At 36.8% G+C, this 24,039-nt stretch overlaps 1 protein-coding gene across 1 annotated transcript in view; it reads left to right on the top strand.

Moving 5' to 3' along the window:
* Positions 1–18,117, top strand: part of MGAT4D (MGAT4 family member D) — a 126,276-nt gene extending 108,159 nt beyond the window's left edge. Inside the window, exons 9-15 of the mRNA XM_072621101.1 lie at positions 2,526–2,656; positions 5,775–5,882; positions 9,302–9,495; positions 11,681–11,759; positions 11,852–11,933; positions 14,715–14,827; positions 16,844–18,117. Of these exons, the coding sequence (XP_072477202.1) occupies positions 2,526–2,656; positions 5,775–5,882; positions 9,302–9,495; positions 11,681–11,759; positions 11,852–11,933; positions 14,715–14,827; positions 16,844–16,864 (728 nt within the window). The 3' untranslated portion in view covers positions 16,865–18,117. The remainder of the gene's footprint in view (positions 1–2,525; positions 2,657–5,774; positions 5,883–9,301; positions 9,496–11,680; positions 11,760–11,851; positions 11,934–14,714; positions 14,828–16,843) is intronic.
* The last annotated feature ends 5,922 nt before the right edge of the window (positions 18,118–24,039 follow it).

Here is a 24,039-nt window from a genome sequence, read left to right as displayed (position 1 = left end):
ATTAAGCTCTATTTTCCAACTAGCTTCCACCATAATAAAAATAAGAGCCAACATTAATAAAGTATATTAAGGTTTGGAAGGTGCTTACTTCACTTCATTTCATCCTTCTAACTACCCTTGAGGTGCTATGATTATCTCCACTTTATAGATGAGGAAACTGAAGTCCCTCCTAACACAAAGTCTAGGACTCTGTCCACTCTAAACCTAGCTGTGAAACATCCAGAATCATGAAAAATGCTGGCTCCATTTTGCTATGTTAGGGAAGTGATAGTGACCAAAGAAAGGAACGGAACTGCTATTCAAAAGAAATGAGAGGCGATGAATGACAGAAAAGAAAGGCAGGACTGACTGTTTTGTTGTCTTGCTTCTGATTTCTCTGTTAAGGATGACCTGGACTGGAAAGTACCAAAAACCAAACCACAACAAGAGACCATTTGTTCAACTGATGTCATTGCATAGGAAAGAATAAGGCAAGCCTAGAGAAGAGAAAATGTTCTGATTTAAAAAAAGGATGTGGGGAAAGAATATAGTATATAAATTATAGGCCGCTGAGCTTGACTTTTGATTACTGGTAAAGGAAACTTTTTATGTATGTATGTATGCCTGCATGCCCATACATATACTTACATACATACATACATACTCATACCACTTTCACATATGACCATAACAATGGATTAGATGACTTGTGTGTTGGCCAACACGACCTTAACAAAGTTAGAAGTCTATCATGAGGCAATCACCCTGCTGGTGAGGCTGTGAATTGAAGCTGTATCTATTGGGAAAGTAATCTGGTGATATATAATGATAGAAAATTAACCATATGCTGCTTTTACCCATGATTTTATACTAAAACTATTCTTCTAAGGATGTTTTTTCAAAGGGGCAATAAGCCATAGCTATACACAGATATTTGTGATGACTTCATATTTAATGGCAAATAACTATAAATAACCTACATGGCCAACAACTGGGTAAGAGGTGGTGGTGGTGATGGTGGTGGTGTGTCCATCTATCCTTTCCTTCAAACAGCTATGTAAGTTCTAGCTCATATACATGGAACATGAGATCAGGAAGGGAACCCAGGAATAAATAATATTGTCTTTTAAGTTGCAGATCTCAAATCGCTATATAAATGCTAGCTGTTACTAGATTTTAATATAAAAATATTAAAACAATTCTGTGCTTCACTCAAAATAAGTCTTCAAATGTAAATCTAGTCTAAAAAATGTCATGTTTGTCCTTTGTTGCTGAAGAAGACCATGCCATCAGAGAAGCGATGACATAACTTGCACTTGACTTTGTTTTGAGTGAAGGAGGGCTGGGCAGGTCACCAGCCTCACTTCTCCTCCCCTAAAAAAAAATGTGGTATAATATCAAAAACCTGGCAGTAAGTATGCCTTAACCTGGTTCATTCACATAGTATTCTCATTATGGAGGGAGCTGTGTCTTTTATAGATCATATGAATGTAATTCAGTAAGCATTTATTTACTAAGCACCTCCTATGTGTCAAGCATTGTGTTAGGTGCTATAGAAACCCTCCCCCCCCCCCCCCCAAAATAGTCCCCATTCTCAAGAAACTTGCATCCTTTCTATTGGTATCATTTGGATGTCAGGAGAATTCAGGGAAGGCTCACATTGATATGAGGAAGGGAACCTCTTTAGGGGATCTGTAGGAGGCCATGCTCAGGACATACACAGGATGAACAGAAATCAATATTTTGCTGTTTGCGTGGCAGTGTGGTCAGTCATCCAGTGAAGCATCCAAGTAAACATCTGATTACTCCCAAAATGAGGAACTGAGACTTGAATTCTAAGGCTTAGTCATATTTTCTAGAAGTTATTGTCTCTTGCAAAATTCATCAAACAATGATCTCAAAAGATAGTGTCTTAACCCTGAGGGAAGAAACAAATGAGAAGGTTCTAGAGATGGAAGGAATCTTTAAGTTTAGTCCTCTAGTGTAACTCTCTCATTAGTCAAATGAAGAAACTTGAGACCTAGACAAGTGAATTAACTTATCCAAGGTTGTAGGGCATTTTTGAGACTCAATCCAAGGGTCTTCAATCATTCTCTTCCCCCTGTACTGCAACTGGATCTATACTAGCCTCAGGTTGCTTTAACTTTATATTTAAGGGAATTCTTTAAAAAAAAAAATTACCTTTAGGTCATTTCTCATTCTATCCTGATGATGAATGATCTATGGCTAAAGTTTCTTTCTAAGCTCAGCACAAGCACCACATCCTACCTGAAACCTCTCCTAATCCTCTGAGCTGTTCCTGCCTCCCCCTAAAATTCCCTTGAAGTTTCTTTGCATATATTTTATATTGAATTATCTGTGCTCATGTTGATTTCTCCAGTAGAATGTAAGTGCTCCTTGTGGACAGGAACTATTGTTTTTGCTTTTTATATTCCTGACTTAGTGTAGGTGCATAATAAATATTGATTAATTACTTGATGGTTATATATGTGTGTGGATATGTATAGTTTATATAATTAACTGGATTAGTTCTTTTCTACCCACAGGAAAACTGTTTAGAACCAAAGACCTACCTTTGATAGTACAATTTTTAATAATGTTCTATAAAGATAAACCCATAGACTGGCTTTTGGATCATATATTCTATGTGAAAATATGTCATCCAGAAAACAATCATGTGAGTATTTCTTTGTTTTATAGGACACCAAGTATGTGTTGACAAAATAATGTGACACTATTGAGTTAAGAAAATGTCACCAGTCATGTTGGATGCCTTGCTGAAATGGAAACAGACAGCATTGACAAGAGGCCTTTCCTGATTTTCTCGGTTGTTAGTGCCCCCAATCTCACTTTTCTCCAGTATTTTGTATTGACCTATTTGTGTGCATATTTTATCTACCTTGTAAATGGTATTTCTTGAGGACAGGGAATGTTTATGTTCATCATTGTAGTCTCAGTGCCTAGCACAATGCCCTTCACGCTGTAGGTACCTAGGATAAGATCAGGGACTAAACTCATTATTTCACTTGTATAGGGAACCCTGGATGAGAAGACCTCCTAGTGATAAAAGTTAGTACCTTCTCTGCAACTTAGAATTTTTGAGAAAGTTCTCTTATTCTGAGACATTAAGTGACTTCCTCAAGAGGCACCAGAGATTACTAGTAAACACACAAGTCACTTTTCCTTGGGCCTCAGTTTATTCATTTAATTCATTTATAAGAAGCAGAGGTTGGAGTGGATGGTACCTAACATCCTTTCCGACTCCAAATCCATGATCTTCAATTTTTGTAAAAACAGAATCAACTTGCTTTCTGGAAAATGTTAGCAATGTAACATTAACTGGGAGAAAAACAGGAGAAGGGTGCCAAGTTCCTAACATCTAGAGCTCAAAGGGAGCAACCTTTCTGAAGTCCAACCCCTCACCACCTTCCTCATGCTGTCTACTACCACCTGATACCTTTTTAAACCCAAACTATAGTTTCTGATCATTATTAATCTATCAAGTAAGTAATCCACAAGAAAGTCAACTCTGAGAGTAAATACTGCTTTTTTTTGCCTGAGTTATTCTCAGCACCCAGAACAATACTTGGCACATAATAGGTGCTTAATAAATGTTGGTTGATTGGTTCCGAGATCTCCACTTTTATCACCCCAAAATCTTGATAATCTCTAAAAATGCCACTAGGGAAGTAGCCCCTCTTCCACATTTTCTTCTTTTCTTTTGTCCTCATTCTGAGTACTTGTCTATGGATGAAGGGGGTGGAGTGATGGGGCGGGGAAGAGAGAAAGAGTGAGAGAGAGAGAGTCTTAAGAACTGATTACAATATTTAAAATGTTCACAAGTGACTGGGACAGTGGAGGACACATTATTGTGTTAAAAGGAATTCCATTTTCTAAATCTAAAGCAGGTAAAAGATCTGGACAGGATATAGTATACATCCCAGTAGGAGAAGCAGCTACCTTGAGATAGAAGAAACTTTAAGTTTTTGTAGAACCTGACAGAGCCACTAAATTTTTTTTCAGGTGCAGCTTTAGCATAAGACAAAGGGAAAAAAGAAGAATGAAATCCCATGAAGTTATTAGGGAAGTGAGGAAAGACCAGGAATCATGTAATCTAATATTCTATTATTTATTAAACCAAGTAATCATTTCTCAGGAATTACATATTTTAGATGTAAATTAGCAGATTTCTTTTTTTAGTTCTGCTTTACACATCCCTTTATTTATATCTAATGAAATGAGTGAAGCCTTAGAACCTTTCTGAGTACACCGGGTTGTTTTTGACTGACATTTTCCTCCATGAGGAAAGTTGCAAGTCTGCTGTTGCTACATATGGAATTTTACCCCTTCTCCAGAGTTAGTTGTTGCCTGCTTATATGACTTGTTAGAGAAGCATTATGGTGTGGGGCAGAAGCATCAGTGGCCAAAACAGATTAAAAAATAATTGGGAAACGTTTAACAAAATAAATAAAAATCCAGTAAAATATAGATAATGTTAATATGTGTTTTTCTAAGTCAATATGTGGCTGTCAGGGATCCTTGTGTATAGTCTAGTGACCCTCAATTCTATTTGAGTTTGGCATTTTTGTAAAGGAGATAAAGGGCTGAACTTAGAATCAGAAAGAGCTGACTTCAAATCCTATCTCAGACATTTAATGATCCATATGATCCAGGGTGAGTGGCCTAGCCTCTTGGAGACTTCGCCACTCTGTAATACTTCTTAAATTACATGTAGTTTCCTTTGGTGAAATAAGTTCCTACCTGTCTCTGCAATCCCAGTTATTGGCAGGGAGGTCCAAGTGCTGAGTCCCCTTGGGCAGGTAATAACCTTCCTAAACTTCAGTTTTATCATCTTTAAAAGAGGATTCACAATTCCTATGCTGTGAACCTCACAGACTGACCTTAAGACCAAGGAAACAATGAATGTGGAAGTGTTTTATAAACCAAAACAGCATGTAAAGATTGGTAGTTTTTATTAAAGTAAGTATAAATAAATTACCTCTTATTGAGCGTAAGGTATTCCAACATAACAAGGAAGCTTACTAAGCTTATTAAGCATCAGTGATGCAACAGGCAGAGCAGCTAAGTGGTGCAGTGGATAAAGTGCTGGGCTTGAGTCAGGAAGACTCATCTTCTTGAGTTCAAATCCAGCCTCAGGCACTTCCTAATTGTCTGACCCCAGGCAAGTCACCTCAACCTGTTTACCTCAGTTTCTTCATCTGTAAAATAATCTGGAGAAGGAAATAGCAAATCACTCTAGTATCTGCCAAGAAAATCCCAAATGGGGCCATGAAAAGTCAGACTCAATTGAAATGACTAAACAACAAAAATTTACTGTCAAAAGTATGTTGAATGTAATTTTTATTTGACCATTCAAAGCAATGGCATGGGGTTATCTCAGTCGGTTGACAAACATTTATTAAGCACCTAGTGTGGACCATGCACTGTGCTAAGCACTGGGAATTCAAAGAAAGGTAAAAGATGGTCTTTACCCTCGAAGAGTTCATAGTCTAATGGAAGAAATAACATTCAAACTGTAACTATCATTCCACAGCTAGGGAATGCTGGATAATAGAGGTCTACGTAGCTGAGAATTTAGGAGCATAAGCTTACAGCCAACAGTCTGATGGTACGGCTTTTCTCTAAAGATACCCAACCTCACTACTAATCCAAGAAATATAAACTGAAATTGCTTATTGGTAAATTACTCATACATCATAATTAATGTTTCTAAAAACATTTAAAGTTCTCTAATTTTTTTTTCCATTTGAAGATGATTTCTCTTCTTCCCCTAGCTTGAATGTGAGAAGCAGAAACAGAAACTGCGCATTCAACATAAACCTTCTCTCTTTCAACACATGGGAATACATTCATCATTGCCTGGAAAAATACAGAAATTGCAAGTAAGATATTTTCAATTTAAAAGTTATTCCATTTTTTTTCACATTTTTTGTTTAATAAATATCAGATGGCTTTGATTACAGTCACTTTGTGTTAAAAGTTTAGGAGTAAAAGGAATGTTGGGCTTGGGGTCAAAAGAATGAGGTCCAAATCCCACTTTTGACACTCAGGAGCTACATGACTGACCATTGAGCCTCTATTTACCTATGTGTAAAAAAGGAGATAATATTATTTATAGTCTCCACCTCACCGATTTGTTGTAAAGAGTATTATATAAACCTTATAGCTTGATATAAATGTGAGTTTCATTTCATAAATGAAGTGTCTTCAGAAAATGGAAACATTTACTAAGTTGTCCTTACCTGCTGGAGATACTGGGCATGAGCTGGTCTTTATTTTAGGCATATCTATCAAAGAAAATGAAGTTAGGGAGACATAAATACACAAAAACAAAATATTATATTCAAGAACTGTAACAAGGTTATATGTGCTGAATGGAATGCCACAAACAATAAGTAAAATAATAAGAAATAACAAAATAGTAAAATTAAGTTCCATCAACTCAAAGGACAGTGACATCACTGTGTCCTGGGGAAGTCTGAGAAGTCATTGGTTAATTAAGACAGCTCTGTTCGTAATTCACTGTTTGGAATGTTCCTTGATCTCTCTGGGCTTCAGTTTTCCTCATTTGTAAGAATAAGATGGGAATGGTTGCTGTTTAATGTGACTTCATAGCATTTTCAGAGGATACCACATAGCTTCCACATATCTCTCCAGGCAAAACCCTGAAGTTTGCATCAGGCCAAATAATGATCAAGAAATCTGAGGAGAAACAGTAGTGAGTTCTTCCTCCCCAGAAGGACACAAAAAGTCAACAGTCTCTGCTTCAACCCCAGCAAGTCGACCCAGGGCAGGGTAGCTTCAAGGTATGACCAGAGATAGCCAGGGACATGTGTGACCTTGAAAGTTCTGTTTCCTGGGGGGAAGCCACAGGGTTGTTAGAAACGTCCAGCAGGCCACAAGCAGTTGCCAAGGCAGCCCAGGCCCAGAGAGTCGGAAGTCCCTAACACTACCCTGAAATGCCACGTTGGACCTGAAAATCAGAGACTGAGGCCTAATCTCAATAGTCAGAGACGGTGCAGGAATCCAGAAGAGCAAGACCAAGCAGGGCCTGCTGTTTCCTTGCCCTGGAATAGAATCCTAATTCATGAGCTAAAGCTGGAGGGATGATTTAATTAAAAAAACAAACAAACAAACAAAACGAAACTTGACAAAAACTATTCCAAATTTAACTTCATAACAAATATAATCAGAGATTTAAAGGAAAAGTTGGATTTTCAACAAGGCCTTTATAAATACCTAAAATAGAAGTGAAATATTAAAAAAAATAAAAATAAAAAGCTCTTAAAGAAAAACTTGGAGGAAAAGTAGTCTTGTCCAACAGCCAGCATTTATTAAGCACCTACTGTGTGCTAGACACTGTGCCATCACCCAAGAAATAGGCTTACTGAAAATTTGAATGGACCACACACACCAATGATTCCATGAAAAAGGAAGAAATATTAAAATAAAATCAGTATGTGTAGAAAACCGATTTGAAAAGTAGGTCAAGGAGAGATAATTTAAGAATCAATGGAATTTCTAAAAACTACATTTTTTTAAAGATCCTAGACATTACATATTTCAAAAAAATCATAAAGAAAAATTGGGAAAAGGCCAAAAAATGGTTGTATGTAAATATAAAGTTATATTATTCCTCCACAAAAACTAATAAAAGAGACAATTTCAGAGAGTCCTGGGTTGTATGAACTGAAAGAATGAAGTAGGAGAAAAATTTATACGAGGATAGTGACATTGTAAAGAAAACTGACTTTGAAAGGCTTTAGAACTCTAATCAAAGCAATAACCAGCCATGCCTCTGGAGCACTTATGATGAGGCATGTTACCTACCACCACTTGGAGAGGACAGAGGGACGTAAATTCTGAACCTAGCCACTGAGGATTTATTTTACTTGCTTATTATTTATGGCAAGGTGTTTTTTTTCTTTTTTTTTTTTACTTTGTCAAGTTAATTGGGGAGGATCGTTGTAACACCTTGTTAAAAGCACAAGAGGACAGAAGGAAACACAGGTTAATAGGACAGTTTTGAAATTTACTATAGAATTTATCATATATTTTAAAAGGCAATTGATTTGAATTTGAGATTCATGCCCTCATGTAGAATTTTCTTTTTATGTTCTGCTTTTTATAGGGAAATGTTCTCACTTCTTTGGCATTTAAATTCAGCATTTTTTAAAAAATCAAATTTTAAATAAAAAACCGTAATTATACTATTTTTTTTTTTGTATTTGTGTTATCTTAACCCAGTAAGTACCTGTTGAATTGAATTCTCTTTGGGCTTTTGACAATTTCCCATACTGATTCTGATTTTGTTGTTATGCATATTATAGAGCTGGAAGGTATATCATAGGTCATCCAGTCCAGCCCCCTCATTATACAGTTAAGAAAATTAAGACATAGGGCAGTTAAGTGACTTGTTCAGTCACCAGAGTTAGAATCCAGATCCTCTGTTTCCTAGCTCTAGCTATGCTACAATAATTTCAAGGGTTTCCCCCCACACACACACATTATACACACCAAGTACAAGAAGAAAGTATGTGCATTCGGTAACACCCATAGGTTCCCACAATGGGCGATACTCCCCCTATGGGGGCACTGGAACAATGGGCAGGGGGGCATTAGTAGCCTTGTGTGCAGTTGGGGGGTGCTGAATAAAAAGAAAGGGGCAGTGGAAGCATAAGGAAAGAGGAAGATAAGAAAATTTTGAAAGACCATTTGTACATGTTTCATTCATTGTGTGACAGAGTTAAAGTCACAGTGATTACATTATTTTCCAAATGAACACAGAAAATGCAAGTTATAACTGATCAGTGGTCAAGTCTGCTGACAGGTCTTAACAAGCAAGTGTCGACAGGAGAGTGTATCATGCACAGTTGGGAAGCCCAGCATACATCGACAGGAATATGTGCATGTAATGACTCCCTTACAGTACGATACGATGTAATTACATGGTGAAATCTTGCATCATCAAAATTTCAATGCAGGAAAAAGCCCCAAAATTTACAATAAATTATTAAATTTAAGATGTGTCATTTAATATATATGTACATATATATATATATACACACACACATATATTTTATATTTTTTTGAAATGACACGAATTTTTAAAAATGCTAAAGGGTTAAGAAAGTAGATTTCTTGGGGGGTGCTGAGTAAGTTTTTTTGAAAGTGAGTGGTAGGCAAATAATGTCTGGAACTTCTGGGTAATACCTATAGACTACTTTAAACTCTGTATTTGCATAACATAAGCAAAGACATATATATATATATTTTAATTCATTATCCTTTTTGGTTATAGGATGCTGATTTTGGAAAACTGGAATCATATCCACTCCATTCCAATCCACCTGCGAGTCTGCGTACTTCTTTAAAAGCCCATGAGCACTATTCTTTGGAAAATGCTTATCTAAGAAGAGGGATTTTCTGGGCTATCTCTCCAAAAGCTGGTGACTATATCCTCATACAGTTTAGTAATCCATTGAACATAAAGGAGTGAGTATTACTGCAAAAGAATTTACTTGCCAGTATCACATTGTGGCTTTCTGTTGTTTTTGTCCCACTGTTCATCCTTTTTATTTAGTATTTTCTTCTTCCCTAGTTACATGTAAAAACAGTTTTTAACATTTGTTTTTAAAACTTTGAGCTCCAAATTCTCTCCCTTCCTCCATCCCCACCTACCCTCATTGAAAAGGCAAACAATTCAATATAAGTTATACATGTGTGGTTGTAGTCATCCTTTCTGACTTGCTGATTTGACCCAGTTGACCACCTTCTCCTCCTGGATATTCTCTCTTTGCTGGGTTTTCCTAACATTCCTCTCTCCTACTTTACCTCCTAACCTATCTGATTACTCCTTCTCAGGCTCCTTTTTCCTAATTCAAGGTTGTGTCCCACTATCAACTACCATGAGTTTAACTCTCATCCTCATACCCATAACAGCACTCATTCTCTTTCTGAGCTGCACTCCTACATGACCAATGGCTCCATAACACATTTCAAATGGAATGTCTTAGAGATGTCTCAAACTCACCATGTCTAAAACAGGACTCATTCTTTCCTCCTAAACTTTCTCCTTTTCCAAATTTAACTTTCTTTTGAAGACAATACTCTTCTTTCAGTCACCCTATCTCAAAATTTTAGTATTATCCTTTACTCCTCACTGTCCCTTACCTCACATATCCAAATCACTTGCCAAATCTGGCTGTTTCTGCTTGTCTTTTGCTTCTGATGCCTTCTTTCCCCTCACACAGCTACCACCTTAGTCTAGGCGCTAGTCATGTCTCCTGAGTTACTGCAACAATCTCCTGACAGGGTCCTCTGTCTCATGCCTTTCCTCACTCCACTGTATTTTACAGTGCTCAAGCTGCTCAAGAGATTTTTCCTTAAACATAGACCTGACCATGGGACTCCCCTACTCAGTCAACTTCAAGGACTTCCTTTAGGATGAAATGCAAATTCTTCTGCTTGGTGGTTAGAGGCCTACAGGACCTGACTGCAGACCATCTTTCCAGACTCACTGTATCTCCCACAGCCCACACCATCTCTCATGGCTGTGCCTTTGCAATGACCATCCCACATGTCTAGAACACATTCGCTCCTCAGCTTCTCCTCACAGAGTGCCTCACTTCCATTAAGACTCAGCTCAAGCTTCATCACCTACATGGAACCTTTCCTGATTCTCCAAACTATAGCAACCCTTTCTCCCCAATGGCTCTGTATTTAATGTCTTTGTACGCCCTTAAGCTTATTTACTTTCTATTGTATTACTGATAAATGGACTTGGTGTTTCCCCAATTAGAATACAAACTCATTATAAAGTAGGGATGATGCCACTTGTATCCACAGTGCCTGGCACAGTGCCCACCACATAAAAGTGCTTAGCAGATGTTTGTTGATTGATTTTTCTCCCCTGTTGGGATCTGTATCCACAAGCTTGTTTCTTTTTTTCTTTTCTTTTCCCTTCCTTTCTTTCTAGGGCAGCTAAGTGATAAAGTGGGTAGAGTGCTGGGCATGCAGTCAGGAAGACTCATCTTCCTGATTTCAAATCTGACCTAAGACACTTGCTAGATATGTGACCTTGGGCAAGTCACTTAACCCTGTTTGCCTCAAGTTTCCTCATTTATAAAATGAGTTGGAGAAGGAAATGGCAAACTACTTCAGTATCTCTGCCAAGAAAACCTCATATAGGGTCCCAAAGAGAGGGTTAATGAGTGAAAAGACTGAACAAGCAACAGCAAATTGTTGTACCAACTTGATTTTATCTCCATGATCAAATAGGTCCAAACTTGCCTTTCTTCATTGTTGAGTTCTGAACTCATGTACACTCTTTAGCTAGACTGTACTATTCCTAAGGATATGTGTTCTCATCAATCTGTATATTCTAACAGTGCCATAACAATCCATTGATCCCTCTCTGTCCTGTGTGATTCTTGTCTCAATCCTCACTTAAATTTACCAACATTATGGGAAGCCTCATTTTTCTTCACATTACCAGGCTATTCACTGGTTGTCCCTCATATTCCCCACCTTATTTACACAAAAGAATCTGAAATACAGCCATTTTCTTTTAATTTTGTCTTTGGACAGTTTTCTTGATTATCAAGACAAGTAAAGAATCTGTCATTTTTCTACAGCTTGCTACAATGAAGAGTTTTGTTTTTGTTTTTTTGGGAGACAGGTATGTTTTTGCAAGTGGAAATGCTCAACATCCTGGAGATTTGCTGTTCAATACCATTGTTGAAATTTTACCTGAAAATGTAAGTATTTAGCTTCCAGTTAGATTTTATTATGATGGAAACTTAAGAAGAAACCACTAAATGTATCCAATTTTTTTCTTTATTTGTTGCAGGAAACGGATTTTTTGTCAAATTTGTTAAAAAATGGAAGTAAATTTGACTATGAAGCAACCAGTAATGGGTTTTTTAAAATAGGTAAATTATCTATTGCCATTTGGAGATTGAAACAATTAGTTCTTAAGCAAATTTTAAAAGAATCTGAGTTGTTGAAAATCTGTTCACATTAGAAATGCAATATTCCAATATCAGACAATCACTGGACACTATGGTATGGATTTTTATATATTGAAGCAAGGTATCCACATGAAACAAGAATGAATAGTGATAGAACTTGATTTTTCTATTATTCTTGTAATTATACATTGAGAAATGGTTATTCTTTAATATATCATTCTCTTCCTTGAGATGACTGGCTGTGATTTCAGTTAAGTGTACTGAACCAAAGGACTGAAAAAACATTGTCAAGATTTTATTATGAAACCTACTATATACAAGAAACAGTCTTTGTTAGTTTCCTCCTCCTCAAATGTATTTTTTTTGCATCTTTTTAAATGCTAATACTACATTCAGATATGTAATAATTAGCACTATTGGGGTCACTGATAAAAAATGCACATTCTAATCTGAGTTGGACTGTACTGTACAATTGAATCAAGTCATTGTGTTCTTTTAAAAAACAAGTGCACATCTATTCCAAAAAAAATTTCTTATCATTCGTTACATTCTTTTTCCTGAACTGAGTATACTCATCTACTTGTTTATTTAAAAATTTTGTCAATGCAATTTTTTTATACCATAGATATTTTCCTTTCTCCTCACAAACTTCTCTTTTTTCACAATGTACATTCACCTTGAGCAAAACCAAACAACATGGTGTCCTCATTTGAAAGTGTATGCATCATTTTGTTCCTTAGTCTACCAACTCTGAACTAAAATGATAAAGATCACAGATGAAGGTCTGGAAGAGGCTGCTGAGGCCATTTAGCCTAGGGTTACATAGGTCATAGGTGTCAGAGGTGGGGCTTGAACCTCCATTCCCTGACCTTCAAGATCAGTACAGTTCCATCAGGAACAGGATGGTGGGAGTGGGGGGTGGGGAAGGGATTGTCCTGGAACCAAAATTGATCATTACTTTTGATTTGAGTTCAGTTGCTTTATAGTCTTGTTTTCATTTGCTTTCTTTTAGTCATGTATTATATTTCTAGTTATACTTTTTGTTCTTTATCAGTATATTTAGTTAGTGAATTTTAGTTTTTCTTAATAGATGAACATCATATCAGTAGCCCAAATTCCATTTATCATCATTAAATTGCCAGTGTATTTTGCAGAATTTTTTATTCCATTAGTTGTTCTTTCACCTTCAGTTCTGTTTTTTATTTCACACCTTTTTCAAAGATTTGGTATAATTCTTTATCACTAGTCAAAAATGTGTGTGTGTGTGTGTGTGTGTGTGTGTGTGTGTGTGTGTTATAATACTGTTTTTTTTGTTTTTATTTTTTTTGAGGAAGAGCCTGTTTTTGTTCAGAATACACAACTGTAGTTCCTTTTTGGAAGCAGCCATGGTACCTTAGAAAGAACACTTGATTTGGAGGCAGAAGACTCAGGTTCTGCTACCTGTGTGACTTTGGCTTCCTCACTAACCCTCTCTGGCCTTAAACTTCCTCATCTGTATGATAAGGATGTTGGGAATATCTCATTCTTTGTATTTGTATCCCCAGTGCCCCTCATAATGCTTGGCCTAATAAACACTTACTGATTGATTGATTAGATGATCTCTAAGATCCCCATCATTTGCTTTAATTACTTGACAGTTTAAGGAGAGAGTATAGTGGAAAGAATCCTAAACTCAGGATTTGGGAAGCCCTGTTGAATCCCATCATTTAACTTTCCAGGGCTTCACTTTTCTATCCAATGAGGGCACAATCGCTTGCAGCATTAACAATCTCTAATTTGCTTCAGACTGGCCTCTAAATCTCTGCTTAACATCCTTCCAAGCTCATCTGTCTTCTATGTTACTGCCCTAAATCCACATCAGTTTTTGTGAAATAATATAAAGTGCATCCACAGAGCCGACATTTTCCAAGAATTCTTTTGGAAACTCTTCCGTACGTTCTCAGAGTGTGTCCTTTCCAGAGGAGCAGACTTTTTTTCCCTCAAGTGTCCTTTTATTTATGCATTTTGTTTATTATATAAGTCTCCCCTATGGTACTCTGTATTACATAAAAAACAAACGAAACCCCCAATAACTCCATCCCACAAAAAACAGTTTCACAAAATCTTTTGCTAAATATATTAGAAGCAAAATACAGTTTTCTGTGACAGCATTTGTTAGAAGAGTGGTTTGTAAATTATGAAGTCCTATATAAATGTAAACCATTCATTTGAAAGATGCAGTTTTGAAAGATCAACAGCTATATTATATACAAAATATTGTATTATATACAAATTCAGATAATTAACAAAGATCACAAAATAGAGAAATAGTCAATGTTCTTTCTATTTTAGTGGATGGGAGCAGGTGGGAGAAAAGTTTTTTGTTTTATAATTGTTTCTTAGTTGTGCTGTATTACTTTTTTTCAAAAATGTGTTTCAAAGGATAGCTTGTTAGGTAGAGGAGGAGGAAGGATGTATTAATAAATATGATGTAAAAACAAAGTAGCAATAAATATAAAATATTAAAAGATTGTATGCAAAAAATATTTTTTTATACAACCACAGCAACAAAACTTTATACACATAGATGGACAAGAGATAAGAAGTATATGCAGCAATTAAACTATTGTTTCATTAAGGTTTACATTAAAGTATTTCTCTTTATATTACAATAGGATTTTGTAGTTTTAATATTCAATTCCTCATTGTGTGGAATGAAAATTTTAAAAATTTATCTGAATGTCTTTTTTTCATTTCTCAAAGGTATATTTGAAAATGGAATAGCAAAGGGCGTCATCAGTCCTGCAGTAGGAAAAATCAAGGCTTTTCGTTTAACGGTGCTATCAGATTCACCTGTGTGGGCTGTAGTGGGTGAGGTAAGATTTAAACTGGCATTGTTACGAAATCTCCTTCACCCGTGGATTGTGAGTACAGTCCGAACTACTGTCTTTGGCGGTGGCTGAATAAAGTGGAATTTGTCCTTCATTTTTCAACAGCAACAAATTTCCTTTTACTTTAATAGAGAAGATTCATTAGTATTTTTAACCATGCCTTATGTGTATTTCCAAAGCGTTTGTAACCAATAGAATACTGTATTACTCTAAACACCCAAATTCATTTTGAATTTACATTAGATTTTTTTCTCAGTGTTTTGTATTTAGCAGAAATCTTAAGCAGCCTCTGTAAGTTCAGCTATTTCATGAGCTTATTAATAATTATTTCATGTAGACAGCTGCGATTGGTAGGTTTCCTAATGATAATAGTTCATATTCATTGATATCTTTAGGCTTTTGTCACAACCACCTTTTGGGGTTTGTGGTAAAGGTATTATCCTCACTTCGCACGTGTGGAATGTGATGATTAAAAAATTACAAGAAACAATTTCTGGGTATTTTAATCATTGTATTAATAAGGCCAGCAGGTTCATTCATAAAAGGATGTTCATTTGGCAGTCTCTCTTAGACCAAAGACAGTCATGGCAGTGGGCTCACAGTTTATTATACCCTGCGAAGAGGTAGGAGTCAATTTGGATTGATTAGCCATTAATGAATATTACTATGTCTGTCTGAGAATGACATTGTGTCACCCTTGGACAAAGAAACCACTTCTGTGCCCAGACCATCCCCACCTTGGGCAGTCTATCCAAAGAATTTATACCCTACCCAAGCCTGAGCTGAACACAGTAGCTACTCCACCTGGGTGGAGTCTGAACAAGAAACTTAGTTCAGTCTCTTTATCAGCAGAGTCCTTCAAGGGACTGAACTTTAAAAAAAAAATCAGGACTTTAGTAAAAGGGGAAACTGTAAATCCCCAAATCACTGGTTATTAATAATCATTTTTCTCAGGAAACCGAGGTTCTCTTATCAGTGTCAGTGGTTTACCTACTTACCTCCTCTACCCCAGCATATAATAAGTTCCTTGAGGACAGGAAGGATTTCATTGTTGTCTTTGTAGCCTCAGCACCTCCAATAGGACCTACTATGCTTTCCATAAGTGCTTTTTGAATTGGAAAGAAGCTAGAATTGGGATCCAAACATTCAGATGTTTCTTTAGTGGACCTGCCACACTGGGGTTGTATTCTTTTGGAGACCTCTCAGAGGTCCTAACAATACAGGCAGGTCCACATGAGCTGTCTGATTGTGGGAAAGTAGTTAGAGTTTAGAAGGAACTGGTCCTCCCCTCCATCTGCTTTGGGACCCGCAATTCTAAACATTCTGCTAACCTCAGGTTTGCTTGTGTCCTTCTTTAAGAGTTTGCATTTTTATGGTGAGCTAAGGACAATGATCTAATTTGTTTTCCCTGTCTTATCAGTATTGTTCCCCAAAGAAGTTTCTTCATGCTAAAGGAAAAGCCAGAAGATTGAAAATTCTAGCAGCTAAAAAGTTCAATTTTCCTTTTCTTCACTAGGTGTTAATAAGGAAAGAATGATAAATTTTCCCATGATATCCTATGGCTATGCTAATGAGTGTTTGTTGAATTTAACAGACACCTGTTATGCTGGGAAATCAGGAGGGAAGGGAGAACTAAAGCTGTTTTCATCTAGAGTAGAAGGAGGTAGTATAAGCCTACAATTCATATATTTCTTTTTTATGACATGGACTGACAGGCTATAACGTCACTAGCTCAAGCTGTGGCATCAGCTTTCAGTGTTATACCATGATAGTGTAAAATAGCCAGTGTGTCAGCAATTCCCTAAAATAATAGAATTCACTAAGGCAGCCATGACATGTTCAAAAAAGTTGGAAAACATTCTCAACTTGGAAAAGCACCAGGTTGGGGACTTAAAGAACATCACGAAAATAACCACCTTAATTAACATTATCAGTCCTTCAGATGAACTAATCTGAAATTAATTTCAAATAATAATGGCTTCTCTTCTGTTTCTGTTTCAGATATTTATCAAGGCAGACTGAAACTATAAACCACCAGGAGTCATGATACATTTCAGAAATCTATCTGATAGACTGCCTTGAAAATCAGACCATCTATTGTTGGAAACAAATAATTGTTGGAAACAAATAATTGTCTGGAAATAATTATTGCAGGGGAAAACTAGCACCAGTGGACTTTAAAATGTAAACTTTTGAGGGTTTTTTTTTTAAGAAAAATAATTGAATCTTTATATGCAGAATATTTTTTGCCTTGGAGAACTTGAATACTAAGCAGATGTTGTAATATAAAAACAGTGACATCAGGAACCTTTTAAAAATTATTTTTATTCCTTTAGAAAAGAATTTACTATGTAAATTTCTTATGTGTAATATGTACATGTATATGTACACATATATACACAATATGTGTGTATATAAAAACAGTACCACTTAATTTCATAATGCAGCTGCAGTTTGTAAACTTGACAAAGCTAGGCTTTCACTGACCTGCCTCCTTGGGGGGAAGCCAGTCATTATTTTGGGCATGAGCATTGAATCCACATTAAAAGAGTGGCTACAAATTAGGTACAGCATCTGAGTCACGCCGCTTATTTGCCCTTCCTACTCAGCCTTCTGCCAAATGTGGAGATCATTTTATACTCCCCCTGCCCCATGTTCCCTACTACCTTAATACACTACATTCAGATAATTTTCATAGGGTGCTTATCATTGTTTCTGTCTCATTTGTTAATTGAAAGATAATTATACATTTGTTAGTTTTTTAAATGAAGTCTTCCAAAGAGCCTAATAGGTTATTAGGAAGGTAGAAGAATGATTTTGTAATGGTTTACCTGGTGTTCATACTATCTTTTCTTGGGGGGGAAAAGGAATTTAATTTTCTTGTCTTTTCTAGGACGAACAATGAATTTCAGAAACCGCCTATTCTTCTACTGTAAAAGGAATACATAATTATAGAATGTTATATATTCCCCACTTAAATTTTTTATACTTTTTAAAACTTGGAAGGAAATCATTTTGTACATTTTTCTACCACCTAGAGTATTAAGTTGGAGGTTGGGGGTGGCACATTCTCTAGTATTTCTATCAATGCGTCTACTTTCCTCTCCTGATCTGAGGATGGTGCACTTTAAGAAATAAATGTTAATGAAAGGGTAAAACAAATAATATGATAGTAGGTGAGGAGAAATAGATCTGCCCATTCTCCAGGCCTCTCCCCCCCTTAACACTTTAATGAATGCAGTTAAATTTTAAATAAATTTTTAACTAAAAATAAATGTGGGTTTCTTTTACTATAATATATATATATATATGCATGTATATATATATGTACATATACCACCACTGTTTGACAGTTTTCTTGTTTAAATTATAGTAGAGGTATAAAATCTTTGTCTTTATTTTTTTACAAATAATAAAATATATATATATATATATATATATATATATATATATATATATATATATATATATATATATATATATATATATATATATATGCAGTGAACTATTTTCTGATAAAAGTTGTTTCCCAACATCTTTTCCCCTCTTCCAAAGGCTAAATGTTTAGGGTGGAGTGTGCTGACTGAACTCTAAACACACCACCTTTCACAGCACCGCAGCACCTGAGCTAAGGAAGCTTAGTAACTAATTTTCCAGTTCGCATGTGCTTCAGTTTCACAAGGCAGAAGCCACATTTGTGGGTTTTAATAAGATGGTAGAGTTGGAATGAATAGAAGCCCTCGAGTCAAGAAGTACTAGGTTGAAGTCCTGTCTATGACACATACAGTGGCCTAGGGAAGGCATGTAACCTCTCACTATTCAAGGGAAGTCTCTCAGAATAAAAATTATGGAGAAAGTAGGACCTGACATTGGTATGGGAAATTTCTCATCAGGAGCTCCCTGTGTCAACACAGGCCTGATCCCCTCCAAAAGAACAGAGTGACTGCTAGGTGCTGAGCCACAGCTAAAATAACTGGGATAATTACTGGAATAATTAAATAATTTTTAAAGGAATTAATCACCCACCTCTTGTTATCTTTTGCTGAGGAAACAGCACACTATTATTAACAAAGGACGCTTAGCAATTAAATTCTGTAAAGTTTATAAGAAAATCTTAAAATTCATTAAACTAAATTTTTAAAAGGTTGGGATATAGCTGAATAGATTTTCATTTTCCTCTCTCTTTAAAGTTATATAGCCACTGATGTGGTAATGTATTACTTTATACCAAAGGAAGGCTAAAAAAGTTATTATTTTATTGGTTGAAGCTTAAATATTTAGCAATAAATGTCTGACTGCTCAGGGTCATTAAAAGAACTGCCAAAGAAAGCTTTGGATTCTCTTTGAAGGAAAGTTTAAGAAATGCTGTCCATTTTCATTGAAAGATTTTAAAACTTAGCAAGATTTATCACATTGTAGAAAATGTTTCTAAAATCTCGGATTCAAATTGGAATCTTTTTTCTTTTTCCTGTTTCCTTGTCACTTTTCTAATGTTTTAGTTATGAATTGAGTATATTTTCCTACCAGGTACTGCAAGGGAGTATTATAATAATGACTTATGTCTCTTAACTTTATGATTAGACTCTGTTGTCTATCAGGATCTATTCAACCAGATCAGGACAGGATTGTCCAATCCAGAGAACTTTTTTTGAGTTTTTCTTATTTTTTCTCTGCATGATTTTCTTCATCGCTGCCAAATCTAATCTATTCTCAGTCTATCTGCTGCATTTGACAGTGCTGACCACCCTCTCCTCCTCCATACTCCCTTCTTTGCATTTTTATGATAATTCTCCTGGTTCATCTTCTTCTGACTGCTCTTTCCCAATCTTCTTTGTTGGCTAACATCTCTATCATCTATCATGCTCCTTTGATTCTGGATGCTTTCTCATCCAAGATTCTCTCTCTTTCTCCCTCCCCTCCCCTCGGCGCCCCCCCGCCCCCATAGGTTTGACTTTTCATTTCAATGCAGATAACTTCTATACCTATATATTCACCTTTGGTCTCTCCTGAACCTTGTTAGTCATTGCATATTAGAATTTCAACTCTTTCAAACTCAACACCTCAAACAGAACTCATCATTCTTCCCTCCTAAACTTTCCCCACTTCTAACTTTCTGTACTTCTGTTGAAGGCACTACCAGTCTTCTTGGCTTGTAACTTCAGCGTTATCCTAGACTCCTTTTCTTTCATCTCACATATCCACTCTGTTACCAGATTTTGCCTTCCTTTTACATCTCATGTGCCATGGTTTGCTACTTAGAATATAACTCAAATTAGTGTCACTGCTTTTTCAAAATCACTTGGTTTATAAAAGGATAGAGATTGGACCCAGATGAGGAAACTACCTATTCCAATTCAAGCCAGCACAATCTCTACAAGTCAGAGTTGCTTAGAAGCACTGAAACAATCAGTAATTTACCTGGCATCCTAGCTGATAAACAAAACCCCGATATGTTAGGGATGTTAGGGTTAGACTTCAACCCAAGTCGTCTTTGCTACCAGTCACTTCTGTATCCACTATTCTGCTCTATCTGTAGATATAGCTTGTGCACACGCCTATTGTATTCTTCTATAAATGTTACTTATTAAGAATACAATGAATTAACACCCACAAGAGCTGACTTTTGGTTGAAGACAAGCATCTGTTGATCCTGTCATTTTGTTTAAATTGAAAATTTCGGTGGGTGACCTAAAGTTTATTAATCAAATCAAATAACCATTATTAGTAGCTTATGTGGTAAACTTGTAGGCAGAAAAATCAGTATGGTATTATAAGTCCAATATAAGCCAAAATTTTAATGGCCTGTTACTATTAGTAGAGGGACATAATACCAAAAATTGATGAAGAATATTACCTATACAGAAATATGCTTGATACTTGAATAATCTCCTTGATAGTATGAAGAGGTTAAGAAAATAGTAGAGAACTAATGGAGAATGGAATTCTGGGACTTAGCAAATATTGAAGCATTTAATATAATATAAATTGGACATAATTAAAATAGGGTTCCCCAAGGAAATTTTTGTTCCATCATATCACAATATGGCCTTAGTGTTAGCTGTACACACTATAATCTAGATATTCCTTATGTTGCATACAAGATTTTACCATTTACAGAACTGCTAAATCTAAGTAGCAAGACAGGCTATGTTATGAAAATCTTTTCTTGAAGAATTTTGAATTACTGGGCATGTATTCCTACTCGTGGGCAGCAGCCAAGCAATGTCTTCAAGGTTCTGTCCACTCCTACTGCTACCAAAGCAGCCTCTACAAGTTTCTTTCTAAGCTAGGGTGTTACAACTGGTAACACCAGTGGCAAAAGTATGTGGCAAAAGTAACACAGACACATTGGTGCTGCCAAGATAGAAGATCAGCAGGCAGTTGAAAGATGATCTCTTCACTTCTGCCTTAGCCTACCCTGTCTGCACTACTCTGGAAGCTACTCTAAACCATAAAGTCAGTTCTTAGACCCTGCTGCTCCACTGCCTGGACTGACAGCCTAGCTGTCCTGGGCAGCTTTCCCAGGGAAATCATTGGTGTTAGACCATGTTGGTTGAGCTCAAGTATGTATTCTTTTATAAGCATTCTAATGATTTTATATTAATAAAGAAAACTTTAAATATATCTTGAGTCCTGTGAATATTGTATTCAAGTCACTAACTTTTAAAGTTGCAGAGATGATTATCATTTCCAAACTAGAAACCCTAAGTCTTACCAATTCAAATCAATAAGCATTTTTAAGCATTATGCTTGGAACCATGGAAGATAAAACATTTAGGAAAGGGATAGTATCTACTCTCATTCAACTTACCCATCAGCCTTTCTTTTGGGGTGAATAGAAACTGCAGGCATCAGAAATATGATTGTCCTCTGTGTACAAGTCATGATAGTAAGGCACATTAATTTTTCAAGTTCTCAAGGACTCACTGAATACGCTAATATGTCTGTCTCCCTGAGCACCTAATTAGCAGTGCATGATTCAGATACCTCCTGAGCTCTGCTATCCTTTGCTCCCAGAAGAATACAAGCTACGTGACTTCATGCAGGTGAAGAGGGAGAACAGCCACTCTCTGGTGTCTTACCTCTTGATAGAAGGGAGAATTCCACAGTAAACTGCATCTGTGAAGCACATTCTGTGTACCTTAAGATGGGCTGTGTCTGCTTTTCTGAAGAGATGCCAAGTGCACTTACGAGACTGCTGTAACTACTGCCTTTTTTCACCCTCTTGTTCATTCCACAGACATTTTACTAAGCACCCACAATGTGCCAGGCATTGTGCTGAGAACTATTTTGATTTTGGTTATTTCTTAAGGCAAACTTGGCCCACCCTGACAATGGGGAGTAGAGATTGTGTGATGTTACAACTGGGAATGGTAACTTCCCCCAGTAATACCAGTGACTATAAGTTCCTGGGACTTTTCTAAGTGTCTTTATCCTTATCTGCTTCTGTAAGAGAATTGGGCCAGTCACATAACCCCTTTGGGCCTCAGTTCCTTTGTTGTTAAGGAAAAAAACAACTAAAGACCAAATAGCTTATAAGGTCCCATCCAGCCAAAGGTCCATGAACTTAATTATGGTGCCATTTTTGGTTCTGTCTCCAAACTTCCACTTGACAGTACTGGCAGGTAGGGTCCTTAGAAAGCAATGACTATTTTCTCCTGAGGATTTTGAGGTTTCTCATTACCATTGTTCATGATCCTCCCCTCTCCCACCTCAGATTCTATCTGTGTGACCCAGGGCAAGTCATTTAATCTCTTTAATCCATTGGAGAAGGAAATTGCAAACTACTCCCAATATTTTAACAGCCCATGGACAGTACTGGGGTTCTGTGATCCACAGTGTCCCACACAGCTGGATTCAACTGAATGATTGAATAACAATTGAATAAGAAGGTATAGGAAGAATCACAGAAACAATATTGCACCTGCTGCCCCCAAAATAAGTGTTCTCTATCCTTGCACATACAAAATCCATGGGAAGATTGGGCCCAAACTTAAAGTATAGACAAACGAAAAGAGCATGTTGAACCTCAAGATTCCTGGCCCTGAGGTCCTTTTCTCCAATAGTGGAGTCCTCATGAAATTCTCCTGAGAAATAGCTCCCTGCTTGTCTCTGAGGATCAGTGCCTTTTTTGAATCCACAGCTGGTATTTCTATCATGAAACATAACAAACCCTGAACTACTACTACTGTCTTGCCACCTCTGTCATCAATGATTACCACTTCGTCAGATTCTGCTAGTGACTGATGGATTACCTGGTTACCTGGACCTCTCAGAATACTAATTTCCCTGAGACTAGGATAAAAAAATGCATGCAACAGAAAGAGAGGTGAGGTGCTTGCAAGCAACCACGTGAGAAACAAGGTAGCTGTCCTTACCACTACCTACCTCACAACAGTGCTATCCCACTTCCAGCCAAAGACAAAAAAGAGAGATCCAAGTCATGCTTTTTATGTGCAAATTCATTTTTGGTACAACGCTTCTTGAGTCATTAGTCCTTCTGGCTTCTCAGACAATTAGGAGACATGGTCATAGCACAGTAGCAGCTCCTCAATCATCTTGGTTAGAAACAGGCTTCCCAAAGTTGCCTGTGTTGGACTGGAACCAGGCAGGAATATCTGCATATACTCTGTAGTGTCTACCAGAAGGGTAAGTCCAAGCAAGCTCTAAAGACTTGAGTCCGCATTGACTAGTTTCCCTTTACATTATGAACATACAAACCTCAAGTTTGGTGATAAAAGGTTTGACCTTTTCACTCAGTATGTGAACATCTACCGCATGGGATCCTCAATCCTGTGAAACTTATAGTGTAGGTCTTAGTGTGGGCGCTAGGTGGTGCAGTGCATAGAGAACTTGTCCTGGAAACAAACTCCCCTTCCGGAGTTCAAATCTGGCCTCAGACACTTACTAGCTGTGTGACCCTGGGCAAGTCACTTAACTTCATTTGCCTCAGTTCCTCATCAGTGAAATGAGCTGGAGAAGGCAAATCACTCCAGTCTCTTTGCCAAGAAAATCCTAAATGGGGTCACAGTCACATGACTGAAAAAAGACTGAACAAATGTCTTAGTGTACATGTAAATTAGATTTGGTTGGTTGGTTGTTGTCCCTCGTTCTTGAAGAAGACCAAAATGACATCGTCATGATAAAGTAAAATTTCAGTGTGAACAACTATGGCTGATCAGACCAATATGAGCTTG

Source organism: Notamacropus eugenii, chromosome 6, assembly GCF_028372415.1.
Source record: "Notamacropus eugenii isolate mMacEug1 chromosome 6, mMacEug1.pri_v2, whole genome shotgun sequence".
Taxonomy (NCBI): Eukaryota; Metazoa; Chordata; class Mammalia; order Diprotodontia; family Macropodidae; genus Notamacropus; species Notamacropus eugenii.
The sequence above is the reverse complement of the archived record's forward strand: the minus strand, read 5'-3'. Positions and strand labels throughout refer to the sequence as shown.